At 27.6% G+C, this 16,904-nt stretch overlaps 1 protein-coding gene across 1 annotated transcript in view; it reads right to left on the minus strand.

The window, feature by feature from the left end:
• Positions 1 to 945: 945 nt before the first annotated feature.
• Positions 946 to 16,904, minus strand: part of LOC136980588 (rab GDP dissociation inhibitor beta-like) — a 52,932-nt gene continuing 36,973 nt past the window's right edge. The window contains exons 4-10 of the mRNA XM_067276733.1: positions 15,640 to 15,825; positions 13,768 to 13,899; positions 10,583 to 10,751; positions 5,498 to 5,600; positions 4,060 to 4,204; positions 3,775 to 3,829; positions 946 to 1,726 (exon numbers count right to left, since the gene is read on the minus strand). Coding sequence (XP_067132834.1) covers positions 1,586 to 1,726; positions 3,775 to 3,829; positions 4,060 to 4,204; positions 5,498 to 5,600; positions 10,583 to 10,751; positions 13,768 to 13,899; positions 15,640 to 15,825 — 931 coding nt within the window. The 3' untranslated portion in view covers positions 946 to 1,585. The remainder of the gene's footprint in view (positions 1,727 to 3,774; positions 3,830 to 4,059; positions 4,205 to 5,497; positions 5,601 to 10,582; positions 10,752 to 13,767; positions 13,900 to 15,639; positions 15,826 to 16,904) is intronic.

Raw genomic sequence — 16,904 nt, forward strand, 5'->3', positions numbered from 1 at the left:
CTTTGAGTTATATCAAAACCTTTGCCCAAGAAGTGATTAAATTGTGTGTAAGTTTTTATTTAAATTTGTTTCTCCCCTTAATTTAACATACTACAGTAGTACAGTATATTTTAGTTTTAGTGTATGCAGTCTACTCTTAACGTGCTTTCACTTGTTTCTGTCAAATGTGATTTCCAAAAGAATTTAAATTTTTGATTATTCTCTTGTAATATCAAACATTATAAAACTTAAATCCTTTAAACTAACTGAATTCCTAACTACAATAAAGTTAGTTAAAATGCTATAAAAATATTAAACTACCACCAGCATTAACAAAAACTGTGGTGTCAAGCAATTTTGAATAGACTTAACACCATTGTGTACCAAATCCATTTTACTGATTTAACTACAGATGATAAGCCATTTTTACTAAATCACTGAAACACTATTTTTTTTTTATATTTAAGGCTTAATCAGTTTTCTGAAGGAGTGAGATTTTCGAGAGACCACATTACTTGATATTTACTAAATCATTTTTTACTAATCACTTGAAAAAAAATCATACAAATCACTCTTATAAACAGTTATATTACTAATTATTTTGATAATGTAAAAGGTAAAAAAAATAAATTTAATAAAATTTAAGGAAAAAAATCTCAGAGTTTTAATATTTTGAGATGCACTTTAATCTACTAAATTATGAATAATAAATTTTTGAGTTTACAAAATACTGTATAATGCTTTTATTTCAATGTGTAACAATTCAGTTGTAAAAGTTTGCAAATTCTAGAGATAACCAAACTAAAAAAATTCTCCTTTTAATTCTGAATCTAAAGAAAGAAATCAGTTTTAATATGCTGTGAATCACTTATCCTGTGTAATACTGCAACTTCTACTATATATTGTATTGTAATTTACTGTGTTTTGTTATATATTATACATAAAAGAAAAGATCACACCAAAATGTAAGCAGTCATACAATTTAATTATGTTGTTCCGTTGTGGCAATTTTAAGGTAAAAGCCACATTCAAATGTCCATTTCTCAAAGTTGCAATAAAATAATAAGCATTCTTACTAGAAACACATTCTGTTAGGAATGTTAATTTCAGCCAACAGACTTTGAAAATCAATACAATACATTTCCCATGATTTCACGGCATCTAAATGGTTGCTAGTTGCTGTGATGCAGTGCGGAGCTTTATATCACTACATTTAACTGTTTTACACAGGCTTAATATGATGTAGCGTATGTCGACCTTTTAAGATTACATTAACCATTGCAAAAATCAGATGGGTTATTGTAACATTTATAGGGTCACATATTACTATTTTTACACGTTAACTGTTGAAACAAATGCAGTGTGAAAAGACAAGATTTTACAGCCTAGGACAATATTCCCTATTGGACAATTTGCTCCCTTCTCATTCGAGATATGTATACATACACCAATTTTTCAAAAGACAATTAAAAATAAAAAATAAAACATATAAAGCTGATTTCTGGAAACTCTCCTGAAACTTCATCATCACAGCAGTTTAAAGAGAACTGTATAGAAAGGATATCTCTAATGACAAAATGGGACGTGAAAGAGCTATTTGAAATTTCTAATCTTGTTCGTCTCCCAAGTTATGCTTGACTTTAGAGAAATCAAAATCTTCTCCAGTACCTCTATGGAAGATATCCAATACATCAAGACAGGTAGTCTCAAAATGAGTAGTGGCATCGTAAGATTCAGAGATAAATATCTAAAATTAAATTTTAAGAATTAATATTTAAAAATTTCATTACCTTTTTTTAATATAATAATTAACCCTTTTGCTACAATTATGAATTACTGCTCTCTTTCAAATCTATGCAATGCTATTTGAACTGAAATTGAATTTTGCAGGGAGGAAAATTCACATGTTCAAAACAAAACCATAAAAATGTTAATCCAGAATTTATCATTTAGGATTATGAATTTGGTATAAACAGCACATTAAAATATTTATAATCTTATTATTACGAAAGAAAGAATATTTTAATTCTTCATTATATTTCAAAGTATCAAAAAGCCTAAATAAAACATTTAAAATGATTATTTTTCATTTCTAGTATTTTTAAAAATCAACCCATTATGCAATTTTATCATCTAAGTCTAATTTCTAGACAATGTGCCCAGTCACAAATTCATTCCAGAAACATTCAACTTCTTTCATTATAATTTGGTTTTCTAGATAACCAGACACGAATACCATTAAACATGTTTGGGATATTGTAGAAATAATGCTTGTCTGTAATCATTTCACAAGATGTCACACAGTGCCATAAATACATTTTGGAGCTTTTTATCACCCTCATCACCATAGCTGAAAACCATTCCATTTTTAAAATAGAAAATTCTTTGCAAGTAACAGAAGTGCAAAAAGTTTCTTTCTCCATTTTAGAAAAAAAATGGATAAAGTAATATTCTTTGAACATAAAGAAATAAAAGCAAAAATTGAGCCTTTATTTGACTGGGCAAAGAATATTTAAAAGAACATTTGAATCATTGCTATCATTAATGGCGTTTTCGACTAGTCATTAAATATGGACTACAGAAATATTGTCCATTAACTGAATTTCAATAACCATTTCATTTACATTGTTACACAAAATTACATAAAAAGCCAATAGTCTGTTCAAGCTCTTTTTTTTGGAAAAAAGAGAGCCTTAGAAATAAAAACTTTTCAAAAAAATTTATGAAATACAGTAGAGAGTCGTTAATCTGAACCCCGGTAATCGGAATCGCCGGTAATCTAAACGATTTTCAGTCGGACTGTGTCGTGCTGAATAGAACGTTTTTGATACTAGATTTACTCCTAAAGTATAATTTTCATGTTTTTATATTCTTCAATATATTTATTTTGTTTGTACAAAATGAAGAAATAATTTTTAACGATACGATAGCCTCGATTATTATTGTAAAAATTTTCGTTAGGTTTAAAATAGATGAAAATTCAACATGAAGCAACACGCAAGGGAAAAAAATTTGAACATCGGACAGGTTAATATATTTTTTCGTACATAATTGGTAATCCGAACAAATCACTAATCTGAACAACCCCAGTCCCCAATTGATTCCGATTAACGACTCTACTGTAGTTATCAAAATTTAGTAATTTTTCCTATCTGTTAAGCAGTTTTATGACATATTAAAGTTTAATGTTTTTCATTTGAAGATTCTTCAAAATGACTAATTTCCTTATTGCATTAAAACCTAATAAAAATGAAAGAATTAAGAAATGGACAGTAGATCAAAAAAATCTTAAGAAAATGAATGAAAATTTCTTTCAGCTAAAAGAAAATTATTTTTGTGAGTTAGAAAATATCAATTTTATGTTGCCTGATCTAAAAATATTTACCTGTTTTAAACTTGCTAATTGACTGCAATATATATATATATATATACACACACACACACACAGTATTTCAATTAAGTCTCAGCCAGCTAATTCTATACTAATTACAATAAAAAAAAATCTATAGATTGTAAATTTGCTAATATAAAAAAAAAAATTTGCAGAAAGTAGCAAAAGAGTTAAAAATTACATATTTATTATTTGTAATCAGTTATAAATTAGTTATCTTTTTATTTGACTCTTATTCTAATGACTTCTAGAAGTCAAGACATGATACAGTACTTAATACTAAAATAATTCCAAATCTATAAAATATAGAAATTTTAAATTAGTTTTAGTATATTAAAAAGATTAAGCCAATGTTAAACTTCAAAAAAGTGATTTAATTAGAAAATATCATATTTGGAACATACCTGACTTTCTCTGCCATCATCTTTTGGTCTATAAACATCACTCACCCATATAAATCTATTAAAAAATTAATATAAGTAAATGAAAGCAATAACAAAATTAGTAATGATGATTCAATAATAATCAGCATAAGTTATTTTATTGTTATGAATGAGTTGCATTGAGAAATCAATTTTTCTCTCTGAATATAACAAGATCTTAAAAATATTATTTGCTGAGAAACTAGGCTTGTGCTGCTTATATCGGAATCATCAAAATAATTATGTAAATTTTAAAAATTAGGTTACTTTTGTCTGATTGGTCCCAATACTTCAAGTCCACGCTTAATCTCATTCTCCGGATTATTGGTTTCCACTGTAGTACTAACCATAGCTACAAACCAACCTTTAGCTGCAACTTGATGAGTGTAAGATACTAATGAAACATAGATATCTGAAAAAAATAAAAATAAATGCAAGTTTTGTTATGTACATACAAATTTGATGATACCTAAATAACTAACAACAATTTAAACTATTACAATTTTAAACATGGTTGGAAAATTTGTATTAAATGTGCACAGCTTTTAAGACTGAGTATGTAGTTTTAGAATGCACAATTTGTTATGCTAGAACAAGAACATTGTATCTGCAATTTTGGACAAAATTAAGTTGTTAATGCTATGTGAATGTGACCTTGGATCTGCATGCTATATTATTCATGGCATTGTAATTTTATAAACTATACCAGAAAAAAGAATTTAGTTCCATCTGAAAAATGCATGTACCCATCACAATAAAAGGGTTCTGTCTGTAATAAACAATAACATGTGTACAATTCCATGAAGGCTTTCCATGCACACATGCATGGAGAGCATGCCTCAGTTTCACATGGTGATGACATTGAATAATAGGTGTACAGACATGTAAATTTTTAGCAATAAAGGAATGTCCAAAATGTGTCACCTTTGTGATCAGACAGAACTTACTTTCCAAATGGCTCATTTACATAGTGCATAAATATTTAAGTTATGCAAGTATGCACATACATATTTATATACCGTATTTACTTGCATATAAGACAATCTCACATAAAGGACAAGGTTTGACTTTAAAGATCAAAATAAGAAAAATTAATTTATTAATACAATTTTAATTTTATTTTGTTTAATCACAAATAAAATATCAAACGAATGTAAATGCACACATTGTCCCGCAAAAAATATGACATTATAAACTTTAAGGAAAAATCTCGTAAAATCGACAACATAATTTGTTTATGTAAAGCTTTTTTTTTTGCCAAGTCTTAACAGTCTAATCCACTCTCCGTTGATTACACTTATGAGTTTCTCCAAATTCTGATTTCCGAATAATAATAATCTGTTTCATGTGGGAATGGATTAAAACTTATATTGGGCTCCCATGTGATTTTGAATTCAATTCAAAAGTTTTGCTTTTCCTATTGCTATTCATCTTTACTCTGACAATACACAAGAATGATTCAAACAACTCAGATAAAATACTTATGTTATTAAACACAAGAGGGTGAGCACCTGTAATAAATGTGAATACACAGTTCACAAAAATTATTTTTAAAATGCGAAGTATCCTTCTCTTGCATGTATATGACGACCTAGGTTTTTAAAGCAGTGAAAAATGAATAAAAACCTTGTCTTATATACAAATAAATACAGTATTAGAATGTTGCTGAATAAATACTAAAAATACTTATAGAAACAAACTTTACCTGATTTTCGGCCTACTTGTTTCTGTGGAATGATGATTTGACAAGATAATGCATCCTTAGTATTTGGAATAGGATGATTCATCAAACAAATACAACGAACAACCTGCATTTATAATAAAATTTTTTTATCAAATAGTTTAAGACAGACTTCATATTTAATTAGCATTTAAAAATTTTTTGTATATATTTTGCAAACAACTTTTCAAGCATTTTTTTTTTTTTTTGAAGAAAAAAAAAATTGCTTTATGTTAACTCTCAAACTAATTTAAGATATAATTTAATTTTTATATAGATTAGTCATTCAAATAAAAACAGCAATATCCTTAAATTCAAATCTTAAGACTATCTTACATAAAACTGCTCATTTCATTTCTCCAACTATTATATTTGGTTACTTGAAGATGAGCCCAGCTTTGCTCAGGCAAAAAATATAACAGCGAAGATTAAGATTGTTAGATTATTTCTTACTTCTAACCATTCTATTATATCATAGTATTTGATTTATATAGCTATAAAGGTTATCTTACTTAAGGATTTATCATACCAAGTACCCAATCTAACACATTTTAAAAATTCTTTAAATTGTGTACAGCAGAGAGTAAAGAATTTTTAAAATGTGTTAGATTGGGCACTTGGTGTGATAAACCCTTACTTGAGATAGTATTTGATTTATATTAACAAAGGCCATGATATAATAAATATTAAAACAAAAACCATATAAAAAATTTGGTTATTTCAGCCTACAATTGTCATATTTATTGTGATACTTGGATGGTACAAAATGGCACAATTTCATTGGTCAAGTACACACCAATTAAAAATATATCTTAAATATTTTAAGATATATTTTTTCCTAATGTTAACTTTAAGAAACTGTACCATTGACAGCAAATATATCAAATGGTAATCTGTCAAGAAATCAAATTTTGTGAAAAATGAACCGAATATTTAAACTCGGCACTCTGGAAAACCACCTAAAACATTTTGTTTGCAAGTAACCTCGTATTATGTAAAACTCGCCCCTATTTTTGTATTTGTGGGTATCTTACAAGCAAAAATGTATAAACAAACAAAAAATGTAACTTACAAACAATAAAATAAAAGAGTATAAACAAATTGTAAAGAAATAAACTGTACTAATGTAACAACCCTAAATTATATATTTTATTAGTGCTCTGTAAGAAAAAGATTCCACAAGAAAATAACCAAAAACGTAAATGAATAAGATGTGCAGTACAGTGTGACGTCACCCCAAAAAGGATAAAAGTCCTGGGGAAGCTGGCATCAAAGAGATGGAACTGTAGATAGCAAGGAACGATGCCGCCTTGTGGGTCACAAATGTATTGGACGACTGACCTTCTTAGTGACAAGCCGAAACAAATTGGAGCATAGGACCTTTTTAAACCTAGCAAGTAGTCAGTTTGACTACACAAGGAGTGGAGATAGTTGGGACATTGCCTTAGAGAATGCTTTTGTGTAGTTTGTTTATCTTCGCTACTACCAAAAGTTAGTTGAGGAATGAATAAACTTAATTTTCCTTTTGTTTTGACGATCAGGCCCATCAATTTTGAGTCCTCAGCATTTAACAATTCATCTGTTCTTCTGCAACAAATGTAACTGTTTCGCATTGGTTCTCGTACCAAGTTCAAGGACAAACTATTGACTGACCCTTTACTTTTGTTTGTGTAGCATCTGTACCACTACGACATTTCTGGAACTAGAAAAGATGTTACACTAAACCATGAAGTTCATACCATGTTCAAGACATAGGTCAACTAGCAGATGCTTAACTGAAACTTGCTCGTATCTCAAAAAACTCTTATGCCAGTAAACTTTTATCTCAAGTCATTACAGTATACTCATACAGAAAAAAGAAAGGAACTATATAAGAATTTCATAGGATGGTCTTTTTCTATACTCGTTAACACCACCTTAATTTTACTGCCCTTGTGCAAAACAGACTAATCATTTATAACTTACAAAATATAAAAAATAACACACTAATTCTCCTAAGAGACAAAATAATAGTAATACAATAAATATTAAAGATGGAACAGTTATCAAGTTAGCTGGTTACAGATTAATTAAGATTTTATAATTTGTCTAATTAGTGATTACTCATACAATAAAAAAAATACTTCACAATGATTAAAAGTCTTAAAAAAAAAACAAATTTAATTTTATAATATGGCCTTCTTTTAGTTTTAATTGGTAGATACCAAGAAAAATTATTATAAATATATTAACACAGTAGAGTCCCAGAAAGTCAACTCTCAATAACTCGTGATTTTGTAAAATTCGTGTCATTCAAAAATAAATAAGAGGAGCTACTATTGTAATTAACTTAAAACCAATGCAAGTATGCACATTAACAACTGCATTCATTGACGAAATAAGATTCTTAAATTAAAAACACTTGGATACATTATATAAAATAGTTATTTAACATCATAAAAAAAATTTACAGACATTTTTCTGTTTGGCAAAAAAGATGTCATGATATTTTAATCTCTTGTTTTATAAACTTTCAACATGAGAAATAATAGTAACACCACCACTAATGATAGAGTAGAATAGATTTACACACAAAACAAATTGGGAAAATTTGAACTTACATATTGTGTAGCTCCATGCCCAGCCCTTATCGATCAGCTAACATTGTTCCTAAGACATGAAACTTCCAAAGACTTTCAAGCTAAATACTCAATTTTGAGTGTTTAGCTTGTAAGTCTTTGGAAGTTTCATTTCTCCTTGGAATGGCAGTAGCTGAATGGATAAGACTAGGAACTGGAACTACACAATATGGATTCAAACCTTCCCAATTTTTTTCTTCTTTGTGGTTAACAATTATTTTATTATTAAATAAAAGAGTTGTTTGTGTTTAGGACTATGTTCATCAAGGTTCATTTGAATTGGAGATCCAAATGTCTGAACCTCTGCTTGTTAGATAATCAAAAATTATCCTATCTATTTGTCCAAGTTTCTTCCATTCTATGTAAAATGAAACATCATAAATTAATGTGAATTATATTACTTTCTTGGCTATTCTATACTGTTATCATTGCACCTATTTGCTCAAAATGGCTACTTTTAGTAGTCATGTTTTTCCATTATTAATTGACTGATTTATTTACAATAACTTCCAGACACATTTTTTGACTGCAACATGTTACCAAAGTAATATGGAATAACTGGCAATGTAATAATAATCTATTTGTTTAAAAATGAAAAAATAAGATGACATTGAAAGTGAATCAATCAGATGAGATATTTGGCTATTAATGAGACTGAAGCTTATTTCTTAAAAAAAAAATTAACTATTTCAGACTGAAAACAGACAAAGCTAACAGTTTAACAAAACTGGATCCATGATTATCCTGAATTATGGATTAGTTTTAATAATCACTTTTTAGACTTAATTTTTAATTTAAAAAGTAACAAAATTATGTTTTTCTAATGGAATGATTATTTACGATTAAGTAAAATATTACAGAATGAATCATTAAATGACTAATTGGGAGGAACCAAATAATATGATTAATGATTAGCAAACCAATTAGTACATCTCTAATGAAGACAAAATGAGAATTGTAACACTATTTTTTTATTGACAATCTCAAAATTATGGTTTTTCCCTTACTTCACATATCAAACATTTACATATATTGGATTGTGCATCTAAATCCAATCCCATCTCTCCAGCAAGATTTAACCTATTCCCTGGTATTCTCCTGACCTATCTCATTTCTGCATTGGGATGTTTTTGAAACTAGATGTTGCTAGTTGGCATAATAGCAACAAATTGAACCTTTCAAGAAATTAAAGGATAATTAAATTATGTGGCATAATTTTTATATTAAAACTTCCAAAATATAATTTTTTTGTTTTTACATTTATTAATGTCTACTTCGATTGTGCAAAATAAAAAGTAAGGCTAGACAATACAATAGCCATAATTATTTTTTCTAAAACATGGAATTTTCGTTAGGTTTAACATCGACAAAAATTCAACCTGGAGCAACATGAAACGGAAAAAAATTTCAACTTGGGATAGGTTAAAATTAAATACTCATTAAAGAATAATCATCAGATAGTCTTTAGAAAATTATTAAACTTATTGCTGTACCTAATTCTATTGAAGATAAAAGTCACTTTTGTGGCATGTTAATGAAAAAATCCATTCTATCATTTGTTTTTATCACTAGTTACAGTAATTCTAGGAAAACAGTGCTGTCAGTATGCATGTTGACAGATCATAGCATTTCTAGAAATTAGTTCTTCTAAAAGCAAGAACTCACCACAAATACTTTATTAAAGTTCCCAGTCATTCAATGTGGCCTAATCAAGAAACTACTCATTTAGCACTTTTTATATTTTGAAAGTACTGAAGTAATCATTACTAAAATTTTGGAATTTAATAATGACTGGTTTGAAATATACTTTTAAACATAAAAACAAGTTGCTTTTTTCCAGAAACAAATGTTTATTTATTAAAACATTTTTAACTTACTTTAAACTCAGTTAATTTTAGACTTTAATTTTAATAATAAAGCATTCTACTAAACTTTGCTGCTCACACATCTTTAAATTAACATTAAATTTTGTTACCTGCCATTGTTGTCTATAAATAGCTCTTTTCACACACATTCAACTAAAATAACTTTAATGAAATGTTAAAAAGTATTACTATTTTGTTCATTTGAAATATTTTTAAAATGTTTAAAAACTTAAATTTTACAGTTATTGGTATATATTTTATAATTTAATTATTATATTTGAGTTTGATCACTATATTTTTGTACTTTTAATACTTTTAAAAATTATATTCAATTTTATTGGCTTATAACTGTCAGTCTTAGTTCCAAACTGTGTATAATGACTGAATGACCTGAAATAGGGTAAAATATTTCTTTTAATGAATTTTGTTTTCTGTAATAAGAAAAAATTTCACATTTTGAAAAACAGCCACGTTTTTTCTGAATTTATTAACATTTTAAAACTCCTTTCTGTTCTGAAAAATTGCAATTTACTTTTAATTTAAAAAAAAATTAAAATTTACTACAATTTTTTGCTTTAGCTACTTACTTGTCCTACTTTTTCTGAACGCTCAGGAACATAGGATGGGTCACAATATACTTGTTTGCATTTTGCAATCTCTTTTCCAGAACGTACACCAACTACTTTACCATCCTCCAGGACAATTTCATCAATAGGTTTATCCAACATGTACGTACCACCATAAATAGCACTCAATCTAAAAAGTTACAGTAAATTGCATTTACATTAAAAACTTTTCATTATTAAGTATTTAAAAGATGTAATCAAAAAGGTAATCAATTCAAGTATTTTATCTTTTATACAAAAAAAAAAAACACACTTTAAAAAAACTACAACATGCCTTTACCATCAGTTTTAAAACTTCTACTATTTCTATTTAAACATATTTAACAGTTAATAATGTGGAATATTTGTAATTTATACATTTAAGTATTTTGCAAAATATCACTATTTCTAGAGCTAAGGAGAAATTCTTTTATTGAAATAAAAATTTTACTGGAACAAATTAAAATTTCAGTTAATGTTACCTATGGTTCCAAGATGGTGGCTCGTCTGATTCCAGCAAATAGAAGAAGGGAAACAGTGGGGACGCACGTTCTAACCTAACCTAACCTATTCTAATAAATTACCATAATTATTACTAACAAAATTATTAGAATAGGTTAGGTTAGAATGTGCGCCCCCACTGTTTCCTTGCTGGAATCAGACGAGCCGCCATCTTGGAACCATAGGTAACATTAACCAAAATTTCTTTATGTAAAGATTCTGAAAAAGTTTATCAAGAATTTCTTAGGAGAGAAAATTTTTTAAAAAGTTCTATATTTGAGCAATCAAAACCAAAAAAAAAATAAATCAAATCCACTCTAAAAAACATTTAAAATACTGAAACATGTTGGCAAGATACAGAACTTTAATGATTTTGCATTACATTGATTAACTTTTAATATTTGAAAAAAATCATAGTAATACAATTATAGATAGAGTTAAGGAATTTAAACAGACTGTTGTAAGCCAAAGTCAACAACAGTATGACTAAATAATTTAAAGGAGCCAGAAAAATCTTTAGTATAATGAACTTAAACTAAAAATATTTTCCTGGCTCTTGTAAATTACTTGGGCATACTGTTGTTGACTTCCGCGGTTATTCTAAAATTTGTCCCGAAGACTTAAAACACTTTATTTTGTCTACAAAAATTGTCTACATTAATTTTTCCCATTTGCATAAAAACAACACAAATGAGAATGAACAAGAAACAATTCAAAATGCTACAGTTAAGAGGGGAGAGAATAGTAATAAGAGATTATATTAATATAACAAATGTATAATCTGTTTTAACTACAAAAAGAAATCAATATGAAATTATTACTATGTCAACTGATACTACATAGTTGAATTCTGAAATCAAATTTTTTATATCAAATCAATCAAATTATGCAGTATTAAAATAATTTTTTACAGTCATTTCAAAGAAATTTGTGAGCTTCTGCAAATTCTATAAAATATGATGGAATAAATTTGTAAAAAATACACATAAAAAAAAAAAGGATATTTTCCAATATATTAAGAGAAAATAAGATGAAATTCAATGACAGTGCCAATATGAACACAAGTGTTTCTACAAAGGCCTCACCCAAATAGAACAATGTTATAAAGAAAAGGATGTCACAAATAAAACAAATGTTACAAAATTTCTCTTATTTGATATGATTGTATAACTAGTGTATTAAAATAAAATTTTAATTTTAAAATAAGAAAGTTGCTTTTCAGTTGTATTCATTAAAAACTGCATTGCATTGATTTATTATATGGTTGTAAAAGTATTAAAAAACCAATGAATATTCATTGTTCAAATAAAATAAATTAAGTTATTAAAACAAATCTGATGAATTTTGGATTATTAACATTACTTTTATTACAAGGATTAGATATAAATTTCTCAAGAAAGTGCAAACATTTACAGATTATGTGAAATAGGCATGTACTAAGTGCTGCCTGAAGATGTTTAGTCAAAAACTATAAAAAGCAAAACTAAATTAAAGTGGGCATTAGTATATTTAAATAAAAATGTATTCTATGGTAACATTGGTAATACTTGTATGCTAAGTTTTCATTTTGAAGATAAAATAATTCTGAAAAAAATTATTTCATGATTGTAAAGTTTCAGCAGAAAGTCCAGTACTATCAAATTAAAAATTGATCTGTTAATTATACTGTATAACCATTTTTACATAAAAACTTCAGATTAATAGATTGATAAACATGCATTTGACAAAGGACAAATTTATAGCTGCAAGTTGCAATTTAAAATCAAAAATTTCTATTTATGAGTAAAAAAAACCAACTAAAATTCAGTGTCGTCATTATAATTTTTCACATCATAAATTTTTGCTATGTGGTTTTGTTGTATCTTCAGAGGGTCTCACCTTGGCATGCAAAATTGTTTCTGAAGTCCTCCTAGTCATAATAAAGCCAACTTTGCTACATGACTGTGGTTCCTGAGGTATGAGAAGGACAGCTATAATAAATTCTTTGAAGTTTTTAGTAATTTTTGTACTTTAAATTCAAAAGTAATTTATCATCCAAGCTTTTAATATCAAAAATATTGCAGATTTTGCCACATCATTAAAAACAAAAATTTACAGATTCCTTATTTGAATTATAATCAAATTATAATGAAAAAGCAATCATCAAAATGTAACCATAAAATAAATTTTATTTGGAATTGAAACTTCCAAGCATATCTTAAAAGTAATTTGAGGATAAAACAAGAATTATCCCAAGCAGAACAATATTTCATTCAGAGCATAACAGTACATAATCTTTCACATAGATTATTATAAACCATTACATTTACAAAATTGTAAATCATAGTAATAGAATGTGGACAAATGATTACCACCATCTTGACCAAATTTATTCTTTAGTATTTCTGTTCTAAATTACAAGTAGTGAAAACAATTTAATCACAATCCCTTATTCTATTCCTATATCTATTAATAAAATACTGGCAACAAACCATAAAAAAATAATAAAACGACAGATCAAAGAATAATACTAAATCCAAAAAGACAGCAATTTGAAATAAATATAAAACCTTAACCTGTTAATGTTATAATGTAACTTCTTTTTAAAGTAATGTAATTATAAAGGCTTTACAAATGTAAAAAAATTAAGGTTTTCAAAACTATGATCAATTTGATGCATATCTTACCGTGCAAATCCTTGTGGCAGTTCTCCCAAACCATAAAGTGGATACAAATATGGGCTTTTTCCATATCGTGCCAGAGAGTCACTGTACAGCTTAATTTTTAAAATTGTCTCAACACAAGGTCTATTTAAATACCTAAAAATAATTTGAACAAGAGCATAAAATTAATATTAAATATTAAGTTTGATAATTTTAGTTAAAACCAATATTTATTCAAAATAATATTTAAAAAAACTTCAGTAATTCTATTATTGCAGAATTATTAAAAATGATATGTTCAGAAAATATTTTCTGCAAAAAACACTAATTATGATGTGAAGTTTAAGTTTTGTATACTTTTTTAAAATGTAGTTATTTCTATGTTCTGTATCTTTGTCTTAATGAAAAAGTTGTTGCTGCTTCGCTTGTTTAAAATTCAATGTTAAATTCCCTGCTATGGAGTGCATCTTTAAAATGAACCACAAGATATTAACTTTTAGTAGCATGAGCCTATATATATAATCTTGGCACTGGATATAAGATTACATTGAAGATGTAATAACACATACACACACAAGAAATCTGATCTGGAATTTAAACTGCATGCACAGGGGGGGGAGAAATGGCACTTTGCACTTGCTGCAAAGTGCCATCTGTAGTATGCCCAAGTAATCTCACACTATGAAAACATCTCATGCATTACTCATGTTTTTGGTGGGGTTTATTGGCTTTATTTTTAAAGTATTTGGAGATACATACACCCTCTATATTGGGTGATCAGAAAATAATGCACCATAAGTGTGTCTGATGAAGAATGCAGCCCAGCAAGCACAACATGCAATGTTCTGATGATTGCTGTGTTGTTATATAGAATAAACAAAAATATAACAAATTACAGAAATAGCAATCTTTGTACCACATACGGACAATATTAATTAACACCTATCAAGCTGTTTTAAATTAGAAAGTTTCTTATTCAAATAATTATGACCATACTAATAATTTTGAGTCAGTTTAAAGTTATCCTTTTTCAACATTCCAACCAGATACAGATGATTAACATTGGAATGATAGAAAAAAATAGACTTTAAACTGACCCAAATTTATTTATAGTCATAATTATTTGAATAAGCAAATTAATCCTTGAGACTTTATTATTCATGAAGAAAGTTCCTGTTGTTAATATCATAAGTTGTGTAATCTAAAATTTCATTCCTCCATGAAAAAAATTAACAAGTTTTTTTTAATCCAAAAAATTGTCAAAAAGACATCAAATTGTACAAAAAGTCACACTTGAGCAACTTTTCTGATGTTCTTGAGATAGTTGCCATTGCTCTTGCACTTTAAGTTCTTCTGCAGAGAATTAAAGTGAGAGGAATCAGTTTACCTCAGTATCTAGAGGAAGTAACAACAAAGATAGGGGTGTTCTGTGAGGCTTATTCTTCTCTACAGAACAGAATTTTTCAAACCATCTCTGTAGTATCTTCATTAACAATACCATCACTAAACACATAGTTGATATTTCAGACAAACTGCACTGTAATCCAGTTTGAACTTGCAAAAAAAAATCTTTGCACCTTGACTAATCTTATCCTACAAAACTCCTGTAAAAATTAGTTTACCATTATTTTTTAAAATTTTTGGACAAGTTCATATACACTGTCACAAGTTAACATGAAAAAACTTAACTGATCAGCTGAGAGTTGAAAACTTATGAAATATCTAATCATTAGCAAATTGATTATCATATTTCACATGTTTTATATTAAATGACCAAATACTTAATTCTTATTTCTATTTCATTTGTTTTGATGACAACAAACTCAAAAGTAGAAATCAAATGTGTTTTCCTACTGAATAGTTTAAAAACTCTTGAATTTCAACAATCTTACTTACTCATCATCTCGATACAAAGCTAAGGCATGACCAGTAAAGTCAGCTGTATCCTTATCCAATCCAAACTTCTCATACATTTGAGCAGTAGTAGTTTTATTGGGGTCAATATCCTTCCATGTTTTTGGATCTTCCATGCTAAATTCTTGTATAAAAATCAAGAAGTTCCTGAAACGTCTTTTTTCAAACATACCCATGAGATCTAGAAAGAAAAATGTTATAAATTAGTTTTCAAATTTATTTATTTCACAAATAACATAAATTATTAAATAATTACTAAAAATTTAAAGGATTAATGAACAAAAACAAAGTAAAGTGATACACTCAAACCTGTTTTTGTGCGGTCTTTTTTTGTGCGATTTTTTTATGTGCGCAATGTGTTTTGTGCAGTATATCAATTTGATTGAAATTCATATACCGCGCACACACAAAAAAAAAAAAAAAATCACACAAAACAAATCACACAAATAAAAAATTGCACCAAAAAAAGACCGCACAAAAACAGGTTTGAGTGTACTATAAAAAAAATGCACAAATGACAATAAGAAAGTGAGGTATTTAGGTTTTAAATTACATGAAATTTTGACAATGTATTTGCATAATCCAACACTACTAAGAAAGAAAAAAATATTAATAGGTAATCTAAATAATAATTAATTCTGAACTTTCATAATTTTTCGTATTAAATGATTGATAACAACAACTAGTTACTCAACTCCCAATAAGTAAATGTAAAATGATAGGAAAGATGGCTAAATATATAGTATTATTAGAACAGATTCGTAAACACCTTGTATCATAGGTTATGATAAATTTCATTATAAGTTGCCAGGTATAATATGTGAATGCATTCTCTCATAACTTACAATGTGCTTAAGTACTGTATTTACAAAATTTGTTATCTATTTGACTATTTGTACGTCCCAGTTTCCTTGTCACAATTGCAAGAATAAAACTTTTTGCTTAACACTACATTGCACACCACAGTATACTTTCACCTTTGAAATGGTGCATTGATAAGATACCTGCAAGCAAGAAAAATAATATAAAAAATGAAAAAGAAAATTTGAAATTATTTCCATTGGCAGTTTATTGTAATTGTAATATATATTACAATTACAATATATGTGTGTGTATATGTGTGTATTGTGTGTGTGTGTGTGTGTGTGTGTGTGTGTGTGTGTGTATATACACACATACAGTCGACTCCACATAAGTTGACACCCCCAAGGGAAAGTGGAAATGTGTCGAGTTATCCGATGTGGCGA

This window comes from Centruroides vittatus, unplaced genomic scaffold (assembly GCF_030686945.1).
Source record: "Centruroides vittatus isolate TY-2023 unplaced genomic scaffold, ASM3068694v2 contig_1159, whole genome shotgun sequence".
Lineage (NCBI taxonomy): Eukaryota > Metazoa > Arthropoda > Arachnida > Scorpiones > Buthidae > Centruroides > Centruroides vittatus.